Raw genomic sequence first — 17428 nt, forward strand, 5'->3', positions numbered from 1 at the left:
CTTAATTTGATTCCATTGATAGAATCAATTGAAATTATCATTTTAACTTACAACAAATGGTAAAATATGAACGGGGTTTAAACCCCATCCGAACCGTTTCTCCGTAGTGAGGACTAACTAACCAACTACTAGGCATCATTTAGTATAGTAGGCCAGACATGGCAGGAATGACCTGAGAGGTCGTAAGGCCAAAGAAGAGGTAGAAGAAGAAAGAGATTTACAAAATATAAATTTATTTTCGAAACTATTGAAAATCTTAACGTTCAACTTAATCCTTCAAATAAAGGAAGAGGAGTCTATAACAATATAAAATATTTACAAATTTTAATTTGATTAATGGTCTTGTTTTACTGTCCAAGACCAAGGACTATATTTTCGTCTGAGATATTGTCCAAAAGGTTTTTGTGATATACTTATCAGATTGGCAAAAGGAGAGATAGAATGTGGCTTGATCCAAGGAAAGCTTCATTTTTCCTATAGCTTTAATTAAGTTTTACGAAATTTACAATAATTTTATTTTAAAAAAAAAGCTTCCCCGTATGTGTGGAAGGATAATGGAGGAGCCGCTACCATGACGAGCTCTACGAGCTGTACGATGATCTCACCATCGTGCAGCGAATTAGACTCGTCAGGCTGCGGTGGGCTGGTCACGTAATGAGAATGACACCAGACGACCCAGCCCGTAAAGTCCTTCGGCCACACGGCCGAGGCGTGGTAGGCCCAAATTGAGATGGAGTGATGGCGCTGATGCGCCCGCCAGAACGGCCGGGATAACAGATTGGCAGACGACGGCGCTAAACCGTGAGCGGTATCAAGGATTATTACAGCACCCCAAAACCGCGAAGCGGTTGAAGCGTCTGATAGTAAGTAAATAAAAAAAACGATCAGACCGTTCTTTCTGAATAAAAAATAAATGAATAAATGGTTTAAATAAGTAAGTGAAAAAAATTAATTATTGCTTCATAACCATACGGCGTTGGGCCGTAATACTAGAAATATAAACCTGCAGCATGATTTTTTAAATTTACGTTTGAATTTTTAAACGTTTTTTTAATCACATGCCACTTTCAAATGTTTACAGCAGAATGACAAAAAGAGCTTCAGGATGGAGTTTTAAATAGTGTTTAGAAAATAAAGTGTGTCAATAAATCAATAAATAAAAAGTAATACGACCATGGCGTCCTTAATTAATAAAAAAGGATAAAATAAGGTCTTACTGTTTTGTGTCCAAATGGTTAAAAATATCTCTATTCTTCCAATAAGCAGGTTCTATTCAGATAAGCAGGTAAACAGAGGATCATCAATTGTTTCAGGAGTATTCAATATCAAGTATAGCTGAGTTGACAGTATAATTATAGTTTTTCTTTAAATGTTAACAATGCTACCAGAATTCAATCAATATGATTTGCAGTCTGTTCCAACCCTCGAAAGATACGTGTAAAATTTTCACAGCTATTAGACAATTAGTGAGACAGTCACAGAATTTTCACCATATTTTGTTATTAAAAATTATTGGATGAAGATGAAATTCTTTCATTTGCGTATTATCATCTGTTCTGTACAAGAAAGTAAGAGAATCCTCCTTGAAAGCAAAATATAAATCGGACTCCAAAAGAGGCATCGAAATTATCTATATCATCGTTATATTGCTGTCAAAGACAACTCTCAGGTATTTTCATGGCTAGAACAAAGACTTTTCTACGCAAATGGTACTGTTTGGTTGTACAATTCCTAAATAAAAGTCATATTTCCGGCCACTCTGTGTCTCTGTGTGTGGTCAATCAGCGATCATTGTAGTTTGCTGGATATTTTAATTTGCAAAGCAAAAATTGCGAGTATCAAACGAGAGCAATGCACGAATGCAACCTTCGGGGGGGGTTTTTCCCCCCTATTCCACCGGGGGGGTATTCACTCTATTTTTGCAGTTGTTGTCTGCCACAATACCGTGCGTCCCTTGAAATCTCCCCGAGTTGACGTCAAAGCAGCTATTGTGCAGCAAATGCATTTTATTCTATTACTACATATCTTTCTTGGATCGTTATCTTGCATGTGGCCAGCCGAGACCGAGTACAGAGAGAGAGAGAGAGATCGCGGACCGACTGAATGTGTTTAATGGTTAGCTCTATATTTCAATTTCCGCAATAATCGGAACCCCGGGAGACTCGGAGTACCGATGATTGCTGGGCCCGATAGCAGTGCGAAAGGGGGAGAAAAATTGAAACGGCATCAACGGCAATCGATCTGCAAATCCGAACCCCGTCCCCACAGATCAATGGAACCGAGACCAAGGTCCGGGCGATAAGCTGCTAGATTTGAATAGCTGAAGTCTCGGCTCAATCCCGGACTCCAAGAGCAGCAGGTCCAAGAGCAATGTGATCGACCCTTGAAGTGGAATGTACCGCGTCCCACCACGTCGCAGACTATCGTCAGTGAAAGAGTGAAGTTTCCATGGGAAAATGAAAAGCGACACGTAATCTCTTCATTTGCACATTCCTCTGTGTTGGTGCTCCGGTCCCAGTATGCGACAGCCACGGTTTTGTGGTAGGATAATTAGCTCAGAACGGGAATGGTGCAGTGGAGGGTTGGCGTGGCAGGCAGCAGAATGCTCATCCGCAGCAGACGATGTTCTGGGTGAGCTGTGGATCTTGGGCGCGAGTCGAGACGATGACAGCCATTCCCGCGGGAATCCCGCACGTCGTCGAAAAGTCCTTGAACGTGACAACCGAAGCCAGCCAGCCAGCGAGCCAACAGTGCACCGTTTACGCGAACATCAACACGAACGCGGTTGGCTGTGTTTGGTTTTACGCTTGTCACTTCAAACCGTCAACCGGCGAGTTTGACAAGTTGTCGCACATGGCACGATGGCCATATTTTGCACCCTCTCCGGGCGGCCGCACGGATGGAGGCAATTAACATTCACCGAATGAGCGGCCGGGACGGTGTGCTGTTTGTTGCTGGCTGTTCGCTTTCGGTTCGGTTTCCTCCATCAAAAGAAGCTGGATTACCATTCCTGGGCAGCTTCAAACCGTGGCAAACGATTGCAGAGAACCGAACCATGGCGACCGTTCTAAATGATCGCAAATGATCACAATTGCTGTCAATTAAGTGATGGTGTGTCTGAGGATCATACGCTTCCCAGTGTTGGGGGATCGATGATTTATGTGATGAAATCGCACCGGGACAGGAAACGTCTTGACAGGCACGAGACACAGGGACCATGATAAGGGATGGTGGATAAGAAATTCTTTCCAGGAGGTTTAAGTCGGCTGTAATCACGTTCATGGTATGTGATGATGATATTGCACCGCTGAGCGAAAGCGATTCGTTTGCGTGAGACGCAGTGGTATTATGTGGATTCGCTTAAGTAGCCAAAGGAATGTTGTATTTGGTTTGTCCGATAAGCAGCAGGAATGTGAAGAAATGCACGTATACAGCGATAGAGCAATTTCGGAGTAGCTAACGATTAGTGAAGTAGCGATATCGTGTGAAGGAAGTTCCAAGAAATGCAGGGCTTATAGTGTGCATCAGCATCACTAATGCGACCGATATTTAACAATGGGCGACCTGATGGTAAAGTAGACAATGGCGCCGGTCTTCATACGGCAGAACTTGGGTTCAAATCCCATCCGGACCGTCTCTCCGTACTTAGGACACTGGCTATCCAACTAAGTGATATCATTAAGTCTAGTAAGTCAGAAATGGCAGCTATGATTTAAAAGGTAGTAAGGCAAAGAAGAAAGAGATACATATGACGAAATGAGTCTTAAGGGATAATGGCCTAGTCTGAAAGGCACAAATTTAAACCATAACCTATATGTAGAAGCTGTAACAGGGCTGATATCCAATGCCATGATGGTTGTGATAGCTCGCATAGCAGGACATGGTAGGACCGGTATCTAATATCATTCTGATCGTTCCACCATTATACAAGACTGACTATCCTGATAGTAGCATTCAAAGAATAAAAATGTAGCATTCAAGGGCTTTAGAAATGGCCGACATCCTGAAAGTTCTGTAGAAAACAGACTTCGCGGAGATTGCAGTGCCAAAGATGTCTCTGTTCAGCAGGTCTGGAATGATCAAAGCAGGGGAGCATTTATATATAGCTCAGAGCAGAACTTATATACGCCTCTGAGATCAGAATTTCGTTCAAGGTTGACTTAAACTCCTTATCCAAATTTAAGAAAGCTCAGAATGTTTTCTACTACCGTATTTGCTTATGGGAGGAACATGAAGGTGCCATATCACCCAAGAAAGCTCTGTGGCTTGACGTAACTTCAGTGCAGAGAAATAGACTAGTCATACTCCAATGGGCAGGTCAAATCCTTAGAATGGCACTGGAACATATTGTCCAAAAAGGCTGTTACAGGTGTCAGATACACCAGGACAGTTTGGTAGACCCAAACTAAGTTCAGATGATAGGTAGATGGGCTAACCAGACAGGTTTAAATAATTGACGGATGACAAACACTTGAAACGATTCCCAGTACAAAAGAAAACTTTAACCAATAATTAAGCCGTTTTGACTTCTGCGATTGCATTCCTCATCAAAATGTTGTCCACTAATCGCCAATTTGTCCTTGCATTTCTCAAGTACAGGAAACCGATTTCACTGCACATCGATCGTGATTTTTAACCCAAAATGTGCCGGTAAACACGAGCCACCACCAGTAATGTCATCAGTATCATGAACGTGATCGCGACCACTACTTCAGATATCGCGGAAGCACGGAACTCCTGCTTGCCGTTGACAATGGAGATCTTCCGCTTACGTTGCCGGTATTGCTGCTGCTGCTGCTGCCAAACTCATTAATAAAACAAACGAAACGAAATGGTCTGGTCCGACTCGTACCCCAATTAAGACGAGGGAAGTACGGGCCCGTTATTTGTAGCTAGTATCAAGCTAAGCATTAAGAAAAAGCGAGAAATGAGCTTACATCACCACCACTCACGTTGCTGACGAGTATGCCACAGTACTCGCTGTTGCCGGACTTGGCGAGCAGGTTGAGGCTGAGCCCGAGCGTGGCCGATCCGTTACCGAAGGTCATGCAGGCCGGTGTCCGAAAGTCCCGCGCGTGCACCACCCCGTTGTACGGGCCCGCGAACTGTATCTTGATGTTCATCATGCCGGACTTGCAGGTGGCCGTAACGTGCGGTGCGAACTCCGTGTCCTGACCCGTGGCCTGGAAGGGGGAAAAAAGGAAAGATGGAAAACATTAGTTACTGAGCTTTCTGGTTGGGGAGGGAGTCCTACAATAAATGATAACACAAGGCAGCTAAGAATATATGGCCAATGATTTATTACAAGCGTCCAGCGACCAACGAGACGATTAAAATTTCGTAGGTTTAATTAAAACAAGCTCACTACAAGAATTTTATGCAAATGTCAAGCTGGAGGTCTTGTCTTGCCGCTCCTTGGGAAACGTTAATTTCCGTAACGACGGGAGTGGAATGCTGTCATGCTGTGAGTTGTTACTTTCACTATGAAGCTTGGTTTCAACAACGGAATTGAATGGAATGGTTTCAACAACGTTAACGATGTTAGGGCTTACGCAACTCCTCTCACGCGGTCGGTAAGGTCCGTCTCGACTCACGTTCTGTGATCCGTTCTGCACAGAGGGATAATCACGCTGTCAATATCGCTGAAGACAGCCTTGTTCCCCTGTGTCCTCGCTGCAGATTGCGGATCGTGCAATAGTTCAATTTTCGATCATTGAAGACAGGCAAAGAAGCATGGGAAGACCTTTCTAAAATCGGTCCAAGTACGTCATAAAACTTTGGAGTGTGATGAGGGCACTCGCCTGCCGAAATTATCATTTCAGTCACGAATTATATCCAAAATTATGGCGCTAAAAATAGGCGTAAAGCGTTTCACCGAAACACGCGACGACGGCGGCGAAAGCAGCAGCAGTTGGCGTCACAGCCAACGGAACCAAATTTGTCATCACGGTCCGACACTTTGCGGACACTTTGTCGATCAAGGCAATCGGCTCAATGTCAGCGGGCTCCGCTCCAACACCGGAGGCAATTGGTTCCGCATGGGCGACACGGGCCGATCGTTTCGTCTTGGAACCATGTTTCCCCCTCGGGGTCATGGTAGAGTCTTGAGCAGTCCTAACGCCTCCACCTCGGAGAGCAGCGAAACATCTGGTCTGCCATATTGTGTTTAGCGGATTTTGGTCTCCCTTCGGGTGGACTCGTGGGTAAAACTTGATCCTTCGGGCTGTGGGCGTTTGTTTGGTGACCAGTTCCTTACGAGTTCATCGTTCGGGGCGTTGTGTTTTTTTTTCGGAGCCGGTTTAGTTAGGCAATCGAATGATTAATTTTGTTGCTCGCAGTTTTGGAGCAACCGGAAAGGAGCTTTACGTCATGTTGCGTTCTTAAGTTCGGGTCACATGAAACGACAAGCCGTTTTTTCTTAATCTGTAACGGAATTTGGTGTCAAACTTTTCAGCCGATTGGTGGAGTTTTGTTTTTATTGGTGGAAAATAATTGACCAATAAAAAGCAAATGTCTAATTAGACTAATTTTCCGAAAATTACCGTTTTGCTGTTTTGCAGAATGATCCCGTTAGTGCAGTCAAATTTTCCACCTAATCAATTAAGAAAACCGAAATATCTCCGACCGAAGCAATCGGCAATCGAAAGCGACCCTCACCATGTGTGTGTGTGTGTGCCATAAATGAATAAATCCAATCGAAGGTGCTAACAGAAAGTAGATTCACCCCGAAAAAATCGACTTCCCTCAATTAGATCTTCACTGTGAAGGAAAAGCCAACTGTGTAGTGCCATCCGTAGTCCATGGTCGGCCGACTTTATGAGCACGCGAAAGTAAACCGCTCCGCTACACGTGGGCTACTCTGCTCGTTGCAGCTGATTGGAACGACCGGGGCGATCGTGAGAAGCATCAAAGCACGCCAACAAGACCACCATCGACAACCTCGAAACGCGCCAAGCTGCCAAAAAGTTAATTCGATTGATAGCGAGTTCCGCTCGGTCGGAAATTTACGGCCTTACCGAATGTGTTAACAGATAATTGCCGATTTTCCGACCCCGTGCAACTCGGTCGGAAATTGAACCGGACACCTTCTTATCGATGTGACCGGCATAGAAAAAAAAACAACCGGGAAATGGTTCGGACTGTGGTTGGAAGGAAAACTTCAAACCACAAAAGAGCCTTGGTACAATTAGACAGACCGATGATGATGATGTTTCATGCACACGCGCACCATCATCCGGTGCGCCCGAGATGGCGACGGTCTTGAGACATTCCAATCGATGGGAACACGGGCCCTAACCCTCGGCCTCATTTCTAATGCCACTTGGTGCGCGGTTTAATGATCTGCTTCGGTCTGGCCCTTACGTTCGTTGCCAGTAGCTTCATGGCGATCGAGCTGCCCGCAAAGACGAATGGTAGTAGCAGTGGCTTACGATGCAGTTTCTTCCAGGTAACCGCATGGTGTTTTATTTATTTTTTCATAGAAGGAGCCGACCATTTCATAGAAGAAGCGACTGCACTGCACTCATCAGCGGACAGCGTTGACAGCGTTGGCACCTGTTGTGCAGTCGGTCTGTGCTATGGGCGCTTATCGTTAATCATATTAGAAAATGAGATCAAGAATTGACGTTGGGAATGTTTGTGGACGTGTGAGGAGCATCGTTGGCACATCAACACCAAGGCAAAAGGGGTTCCTGTAATGATAATGGAGCGTAGGGTGTAGTGTGAACGTCATTAGGCAGAGAGTGTGTGTGTGTGTGGAATGGACTAGGAAGAATGTCACTCAATAAAGAATCAGAATCTGCGCACTCATGGGTTAGGAATTTAGAATTGCATACATAAAAAGACGGAATGAATCGAAATGAGTTTTCCCATAATATATCATGTCATGTCATGATTTTGTTCATTATTATCTCTCGTTTATTTAATACTTGGTTGATCCGGATTTATTGGTCTAATAAAGTTGTATTTATAACACAGGAGGCTTTTATGCATCTGCTACACTAATGGGTGGATTTTGTCCCTTGAGGGTCCTATGCGAAATGGAATTTGAGGACTCTACTTATCGGGAGCGAGGTCTTCGTGCGTTCTGGGCCACTAGTAAGCTCGAGGCCCTCAGTGGCCGCTTCCACTCTGAGCTTTTTAAATGATAAACATCAAAGGTGAGCGTTGCTGAATAGTTATATAAAATGAACTAATTTGAGGAATTTGTCAAGTGACAGTTCCATGTTTTAGTGATCCAATATAAAGTTGGATTTGTCGTCTATTGTTTGTTCTACGTCTATTACATACAATCCCGATGGTAGAGGCGAACACATAGCCGGTCTTCACGTGGCAGAACTGGAGATCGAATGCCACTCGAACCGTTTCCTTGAAATAGGACTGATAATTCAGCTACTTGGAAGCAATTAGTCTAGTAAGCCATTAAGATCGCAGCATGACCTAACATTTAGCTATGTCCAGACGAGGAATACATCGCTTTGAGTTGATTTGAAGTAGCTCTGTTCAACATAATCGTTGGAACTGAGCTGTTCCTGAGCAAAAATGCAGGATATTGTGAAGCGAATGGGAGATTTGGCTCTAACAAATGCTACTATCATCTGAAGAAACATAAGAATATCAAATGGCACTCAAATCATACTCGGGATAATCAATAGTCTTTTAAGGCCGTATGCTTTAAATGCACCGAAGTTGAAACCCAAAGTTGAAGGCTTATTGACCTTGTCTGTACCGTGAAAACTATTCTGTACAATATCGGTACTTTCATACAAAGCCCTAAGCTGAAGTTTTTTTTTTCTGTTGGATCAGTTGACAATCACACAGATTCAGCGGACTATGGAGCCTGAGGAAAATTGCTGACGATTGATGAACACGACAGTGATAAAAGAGCCTCCTAATTTTACTTAGAACCGATTAAAAGAGTTGTTTTGTAAATACCTTAATGGGTTTACATTTAATTGATCGTACTATTTTTAATAGAAATCTATTTAGGTGTTAAACTCGTGTTAAAAATAAATTCATTAATTTATTTCCTGTGATTTCGTATACAGGCGTTATGTGCTTTATGAGTCGATAAAAGATATTTTGATAGCAAAGGAAACAGTTTTGTCATATCTTTTGCTATCTTTTATGCACTTTTACACATGCATAACGCATTAAAGCATTTGTTTAAGCAAATACTAATTTAATTCAAATAAAATTGCCTTCAACTTCTTCTCTGATTACGCCTAAAGTTAGGCAACAAAAGTTCTTAACACATACATACAGTTTTACACTAAGAAAACACACTCATACCCATATAGGGGTAAAAATGTTCGTTCTCTTAGTCCACAGTTCTAAATGGGCTATTCTATCGTGGCATGACATCATCACTTCACCCACCAAGTATCCACGTATGAATCGTTCGAAGCTACTTCCGACGCTCAATGTCAGCGTGCAGCAAGCAAATTAACATATAATCACTGTACCTACTACAACAAGAGACACACACACTCCCATAGAGAGAAGCGCGATAGCGATTGATCAAATCCCGATTTAATCTGCAAAACCCGTGTACGTTTGTGAGCACCGTTTATGCAACCGATGATCGCGCTGTTGACCCAAATATGGGAAACCGATCGGCCAAAAGATCAACGACCATTTTAGCGGACATACCACGGTGAAGCAGAAAGTGAATGAGCGCGTGTAACATTATGAGCAGATAGCCCACGAGCAGCATGATCTATGGGTTCGATGTTTTTCAGTGTGTCATCGTTTGATTGCAAACAATTCCACCCCATCCACTATGGCTGTTTGCATATGAAATGTGACAAAGCATTATGTCATCGGGGGTCGTTTAATTGCACCACTAGCGGCTAGAGCTGCTGCTGTTCAACATGCAAACTAGCCCTGGTAGAGAAGGTGGAGTTTGTTTATTTGCTCCAGATGGGTTGGTTGGGCTCGTCGGTCCCACGGTGGTCCGCTGAGTGTACAAAGAATTAGAACAAGTGTTGAATCTATTACACCTAACCATAATTAGTTGGAAGCGGCAGGAACAGCGCGTAGTCCGAAAATTAAATAGTCTTCTAATTAATTTCTGTTCCCGATCGATTTGCAGGTGTTCTGCTCGTACGGTGTTCGCTACTATTCGCGGATCGATTCATGAAGTTCACACGCTGTGCTAGCGTATCGACAACGGAACCGCCTCGATCGTCAGCTACCCGTCGATCAACGCTTCAAGCGGAATGAGAAATCTTTCAGTTAACACTTTATCTGTTCCGTTCGATCATCGTTCTTCGATTCTGACCAGCTTGAGTGTGGAGCAGAGAATTTCGGTAGTCAAGCTGTCTGCTTCCAGGCGAGTTCGTTCGTTCGATTAAAAGCCGTTGGGGTGGGGAAATTGCTTTTATCGTTTCCCGCCTTCTATCGACCCTCAGAAAGCTGTCGATATCAAGATCGAGTGGAGCAATTTAATTACGAACACACATTTAACTCCCACATCGCTGAAGCTAATCGTAGATTTCATCTCCAAACTTCAATGCTAAGCATTATAAGAGAGCAAGCGAGTGAATAGAGCAAAGGAAACCTGGAGCTAATCTTGCTGAACTAAGCTGATAAAAGGGGGGAAGATCGGGAAAAGGTTACTTGCTTTCAACAAGCTCAACTTCAAGGTCTAGTCGAGCGCTCAACATTTGAAGGCTTAGGCATTCAGGTGATCTTGTGAGGTGCTACATTTCCAACAGCACATTTGCTTATTGTTCTAACAGTTCAGCCGAATGCCTCGGTAGGGTTAAATACGCTAGAAATGTGTTCAGTTCGGCTCCATTCGACTCACTTCACATCTAACAGCAACAGTAAACATTGAAACGTGGAATGTTTTGTTCCAGCGAATAATGACAAGAATTAGAGCATGCTGAAAATATGCCCATGCCGCGCTCTATTGTTTCATCGGTGGCACGCAAACGAAGCATTCGGGCTTAGCACCTTCACTCAACGCGACTTCGGTCAACGAACGAGAGCAAGCTCGATACAGTCCAGCCGCTGGACGCTTTATGATGTATGTAGCCTGCCACAACAAGGGCGTACGACGCGTTTTGTTCGCCGACTCAATACGCTCAAAGGCCACGGTGGCCTTCACGGGATCGCTGTGGTGGGACGATTCGACGACGTCTCAAGCGACGAACCTCCACTCGGGCCGGTGCGGGACAAATGACTCGCTCGTGCACTTGTGGCGCGATCTTGCACTGCCAAACCGTACCATAGGTGGGTGCCCACTCATGTTCCGTTTCTGTATGCTTACTTGAGGAGGTGTTAAGAACGCGATCGTCTACACACACACACACACACAGACATACATCCAAGTCCCACCAACCTGCCCGACAAGGCTTGCGAAAAGAATTCATCTCCCAGCGGTAGTGTGCTTCATGTGCGGAGGCGCTGCACGAGTAGCTCCACACATGCAGAAACAGAAGCGAACAGATCGTTCGTTCGACCTCCGTTCGATACGCCTTCATGCGCGTTGGTTGGCTATCGGTGGGTTCTGGGACTAGAGAATTGGATACAAAATTCTAGAAACCGCAAACCCTAAATAAGATAAAGCGGCTTTCCCACTGGTTGTGGATATCGAAAAAGGAAATTGGAAAACCACCAACGAGGAAGAGAAAATTGTGAATTACAGTTGTGCGGAGAGGTACTTGCTGCTTAGGTTTTAATTATTGCACCCTTATCCTACTCTAGCTCTTAGCCCACGAGTTCTTGAACGAGTCTTTGGCAGAATTTTCCCGCTTCCGCACTGCTTCTGTGCCGTTACTTGCCGTTATCAGCTTCACCATACAGAATTATCGTATTAAATGGTTAGCTTTATGGGCTCATGCTTGATCTTTAGCTTCCACAGCTCATTTCAAACCCTTTTTTTGCGCTTGTTTGTGCTCGAAACCATCAATCCGGAACTGGCTAACGGTAATCCAACAGAAAAAAACAGGGTAAAAGTGAACCCACTCCATCCCACCCAGATGCCACTTTCGCTAAGGGTGGGAACCACAATTTTTCGCAAATTTTTCGCATTCATTCATTAGGCAGACCTAGAGACACCGGTAGGTACCGACCGGCGTATCGGAATATGGGTTTTGGGTGGTATGATATAGAAGGGAAATGCACGCGATCGTAGATCCGCGACATCCGACACGCACGCGACTCTGCCAGCTTTTCCGACCGACCGGTTCCTGGCTTCGAATATTGCATACGGCGCGAGCGTGCGATTTGGAAAGTGTGCTAAATTTCGTTGAGTGCGCCGTGCCGTGTTTTAGCACTGTGCCTGGCCCGCTATAAGGTTGAATCGTCGCTTTGATTTGGGGGTTTTCGAGTTCGTGCCCGAAATCATGCACACGCCCGGTACAGGTGGCAGTATGAATTGCAGCAGAGCTTTCTAATTTTCCCCCAAAAGGGAGATTGCGCTGGTGGTGGACACGTTTTATGGGGGGAGTTTAGCAGATGCAAAGTAATGAAGGTGAGTCGTTTGTCACGTGAATGAATAGGGCGGGATGGGAATAGAATAGATGAAAGCCATTAATGTTGCTAGTGAGGTTTGAGTTGCTGGAATGGTAAGCTGGTAATGTTGTATGAGAGCGTTGTTCTAGAAATCATCAGTTTTGAATCATGTTTAAGCCATTCTGGTGGTATAAGTAAATGAATGGTCATGATCTGGTCTAGTCACATCGACTGCTCTGGTAAAGAGTTCTTCTATTCATGTTAAAATATTTCTTCGAAACTGATTATTTATTTCATAAATAAGTTAATAAGTCAAAAATAAGTACTTATCCTGTCCCTCATTTTAGCAACAAAACATCTTAAGATAATTCGAACGAAGGACAAAAAACTCGCGATGAAGTCAGCAAAGTATTGGATGTGTATTTCTTAACTCTCGAGGTCCGTTGCAACCACGAAGAGATTGCGTCAGAGGAATGGCTTCGTGTGGTTTCTCTTTAACCTTGTGCTAGAAAGGGCCATCTGAGACTCGAAGATGGTAGCTTCGAGGGTCATCCTCTACAAACAAAGATCCAGCAGGAAATACGCTGATGGCATAGGCATCATCGGTTTGAGCCTTTCCTTTGTAGCAGAAGCTAACTAAACCATCGAATAAGTTGGTCGGACTGGAGATTAACGTGGCAAACACCTAAATGACACCATCGGCAGCTCTGTTAGTGATGACTGATTTGCGTAGGGCTGATGGGTATAAATACAGGTGATCGTACATATTAAATTCTTCAACACCTCACTTATTCAGCTACATAAAAGGACATTTATGGTCCCATTACACATTTATGCTTGGTCTTCACACGGCAAAACTGAGCTTCAAAGTCCATATGTGTAAGCCAGAAATGACAGGCATAACCTAAAAGGTCGTAAGGCTGAAGAAGAAGAAGACTCATATAGATATGTTACATGTAACATCTAAAATTGAAGTAATCTTCTTAGACGCGTCTGAGAGAAAGACGCGAAGATGAAATTTTGGATCTCGGAATGAGGGATCATGAGTGAAAGGACAGATGAGAAGACGCCAAAAACTGACAAGCACTTTGAATGTTACCATGATTATAGAGAATTTTTTTTTAAATGAACAATAAACATTGCTTAATTTAATTCCCACATTAAAAGCCAACCAAAGTATGCAGATAATTAGAAAGAAACGAACTGTAAACGAATCCAGAGCCGCTATTAAAAGAAGCTAATCTCTCCTACGTAAATACGTAAATTACAGAAAATGCTGTTATGAAAAGCAAAAACACGAAACACTTTTCCTGGGGGGAAATTATTTCATCAAATAATTATAACATTACACGCTCGCAGTATCCCATCCCACATTGCTTGACGTCATAATTCGTTTCGTACCATGCATTCTTCACTGTACCGGAGGGCAACGGGCATAATGGCGTATCAACCATGCAACGGTAAGTGTTGCGGCACGGAAATGCATGCCCGAGCAGAGAAGGATCCCGTTTGCCCGTTCTCGCAGACGTTATGGCAATGGGTGCAGGAATGAGGTTCGATCTCGGAACAAACTTTTGGCCCCAGGTTGTCCATTTCTCGGGAAGTCGGGAAAGGTCCTAACGGCAGGAGGTAAGCGTTCGTTCGTATTATCAACGGTGACGCAACGTGGATGCCATTCGTCCCTAGCCTGTGTAGGAGTTTGCGCAAGCTCCCCGAAGAGGCTTTGAATAGAACCATGTGGTTTTCACTCTCGTTCGGTGCCGCCGTAAAGGTTCGCGTTTACCTATTCTCCGTATCGCGCATGGCCAAACCAAGTCGCACGCGATGTCCAATTTCGATTCGGGGAACGCTTTATGGTCGCGCCTTACCCGGCGGCACTATTCGAAACCGAAAACGAAATGAATAATTTTGCAGAAATGGGAGAACGAAACGAAGACCGGCGCTGTTCGATCGCGATTGCGTTTGCATCGTTAAGGGATACCGAGGCACACGATTCTGCACGGGCCACCGATATCCTCCCAGGCATGGGAAGTTGAAGCCACGCGTTTCTTGGCGCGGTGTCGATATTTTGAGCAAGTTTATTATGAACTCAGCGGGAATCGCAAACGCGCCCGTCCCTGAGCCAGGACTAAGGCGGGCAATGGAATGGTATAATAAAGGAAGATCGTGTTTTATGACAAGCGATTCTGCGCCGTTCGCTCGGTACAAGCACAACACCAAAGCGCAAGAAAAGCTTGAGCTTCGACCGTTTGCATGACATCCCCATCGAAAGGTCCTTTGTGCGTACACGCTATCAAGCCGCGTACGAATCATCATCACTATTCGGATCGGAATTCTCACACACGAAATCCTTTGTGTACACGCACCCACCGCACAATCATCGGGGCTGAGATTACGGACGATCGGATCCTTCACTCGGAGCACACCTCCGTACAATGGCTCATTACCATTGAAAGAAATCGGTCTACGGCTGATCCGAAAAAACCGATTAGTTCGGGGTTCGGTTCGACTGGTGCGTTGTGCAATCCTAGCACGGCCATCCGATCGTCGTCCCGAGTCACAGTTGTCCACAGGCTTCTCGGCCCGGAGGTTCGGTACCTTTCAAGCTCTCCTAGCTCAAAGTGCAGACATGGCGAACGGCGATCTAATTACTGCATGTTTTACCTTTAAAGCCATTCACTGTGTCTCTGTGCTCTTGTAGCATATAAGGGCACCCCTGTTCGAAGAACCCGGGCCTCACTTTCGGTTTTTGACCCTCGGGGGGGCAAAATACTGGGCAGCGTTTACGCGTGTGTGGACAGAATTTAAATTAACTGCCAATTCGAATTGACAGACTCATTGTGGTAAAGCGGGAGGAGACTGAAGCACGTTTACACCTTTATGGTGCCCTCCGGGGGCTAGGAAAACATACAACTGCTCTAATGAAGGGTACCGAAAAGGGACACATCGGGTAGGGAAGTCCTCAAATAGAGGAAATGGAAACATACAGTTGAGTTCAAAAAAATAGAAGTTACCCGAAGACAATTTATTGAGGACTAAGATGTCTGAAGCCAGATTTTTGTTAGATGCTTTTTGAAGTTTTTAGGTTGAAATGGAAACTATAGAATTAAAATAAATAAACAATTTAATTTTTAAATTGTTCAGAAAACCTTGCTCTAACCCAAGACCTTGGCAGTTTGACAAGGTTAGTCAATGTAGCAAATTTTCCAGTGTTTGACGACGTAAAGAGGCTATCACTTGGAGATTTTTGGTAAAATTTTGATAGTATTGAGGTGAAAAATCGGTTTCACTGGAACCTTTAGCCCAATAAGACGATATAGAACTATAGAACAATAGAACTTAGGTCCTTGGGAACCTAAGAAAAATCGATCACCATATGGTAGAATCATTATCGGAAGTATTATGCAAAAAGCTTATTATTGTGGCTTAAACCGTTCAACGGATTGAGTTTCAATAACTGCTCGATGATAGCTCTAATGTCGGATATTTAACGTCTTTACTAGGATCACAGTTCTTCTTGACCCGGAAAAGAGTTCGGGTATTGCCAGTTTATGTCGAGAACCCTGTAAAGTGTTTTGTGAAGTGAAGGGTATTTTTAGCTATCTTGTATTTACTCTTATTTTAAATTTGATTTGCAACATTACAGATTTTTTTCTCAATTTTAGGTTTCACCCTTGATAGACCTCCTGGTTGTTGGACTTTCTTATTCGTTTGAATCTCTCAAATTGATCATTCGAATTCAATCTTTTTCAAAGTAGTCATAAATTTGATTTGGAATCCTTCAAAGACTGATTTAAGCAATACGGCCAGGCCGTTCTTTATGAATAAAAAAAAAAGACTGATTTAAATTTTATTTTATAACGATTTTCAAAAATGTGTTCAAGACGGCTTTTTTATCAGATAAAAACAGACTTATGCCTTGTTTATTTTTGTGAACTTGTAATCGTCAACGCATGCATGTCATCGTGTTGACAATACGGCGTCAAGCCGTCACACTAAAAATATAAATAAAATAAATAAATAAACAAATAAAAACAGACTTATAGAAAGATATGACCAAAATGTTTGTTTAAATAGATTTCAATAGTCCATAACTAGTACATTAACACTCCAAATGGCACTGTTGTTGTTTTGAACACAACTGTAGCTGCGAAAGGATTACAAAACCCACAACAGACAGTAAATGAAAAGCATCCTGGCTGTAATCAGTACATACGTAATAAAAATTACGCAGATTGTTTCTTTACTCGAAGAACACCCAAAGCAACGTCTCGTACAAGAGTTCTCTCTTCGCTGGAAACAAATTGTCCCTCTTGTCTTACTCTTCCGTGCTTCTCGCTTCTCATTCTAGAGTGTCATTCGTTGGTGCCGCTGTAAATCATTGCAATTTGTTTTCACCTCATCATCGGGTCGGGTTATAATCGGCGCACTGATCTATGCCCTCCGTCAGAGTGCTACGGAGTTTTTCCTTCCTGCCGGCAACATGGCATTAATTAATAAGTACATGTACCTCCAGTGGCTGCTTGTCACAAAACCCCGGCGAATCGTTTGGTGGGAAAATTCTCGGAAGCGTTCCTACGGCACTCTGGTAGCAGCTTGTTCCGTTCGATGAAAGATATTTCGTCTTGCGACACTTTACTTCGCTTCGGGAGTGTCGTTCTAGCCCTTAAGCTTGACTCTCGGTAGCGCCACGATCTGACATGCGCTTGTCACATTTAACTTTACCGGGTCGGTTCCGTTACTGGGCGCCTTTCACTTATCTGGCCACGATCGGGATGAGGTTCTTACCCCGATCCGGACGTTAAGACCACTCGACCACGGATGACGATCGCATCCACGAGATATTGGGTAATTAATTACCTCGCTTCCAAGCATAATTGTATTTTTTTTGTTCCTCTTTCTTTTCTAGTGAACTTGACGGCGAACACTTCCTCCACCCTACTTCGTAGCATAACCGAACGGTACC

General features: G+C 43.9%; 1 protein-coding gene across 4 annotated transcripts in view; it reads right to left on the reverse strand.

Annotated features, from left to right (window-relative positions):
* Nucleotides 1-17428, reverse strand: part of LOC118502665 — a 53817-nt gene that overhangs the window by 19106 nt on the left and 17283 nt on the right. For 3 of the 4 annotated variants that reach the window (XM_036035128.1, XM_036035130.1, XM_036035129.1), the window contains exon 3: nt 4938-5183. In XM_036035128.1, coding sequence (XP_035891021.1) covers nt 4938-5183 — 246 coding nt within the window. The remainder of the gene's footprint in view (nt 1-4937; nt 5184-17428) is intronic. The other variant, XM_036035131.1, reaches the window with a different exon arrangement.

The sequence above is a fragment of the Anopheles stephensi genome, chromosome 2 (assembly GCF_013141755.1).
Source record: "Anopheles stephensi strain Indian chromosome 2, UCI_ANSTEP_V1.0, whole genome shotgun sequence".
Taxonomy (NCBI): Eukaryota; Metazoa; Arthropoda; class Insecta; order Diptera; family Culicidae; genus Anopheles; species Anopheles stephensi.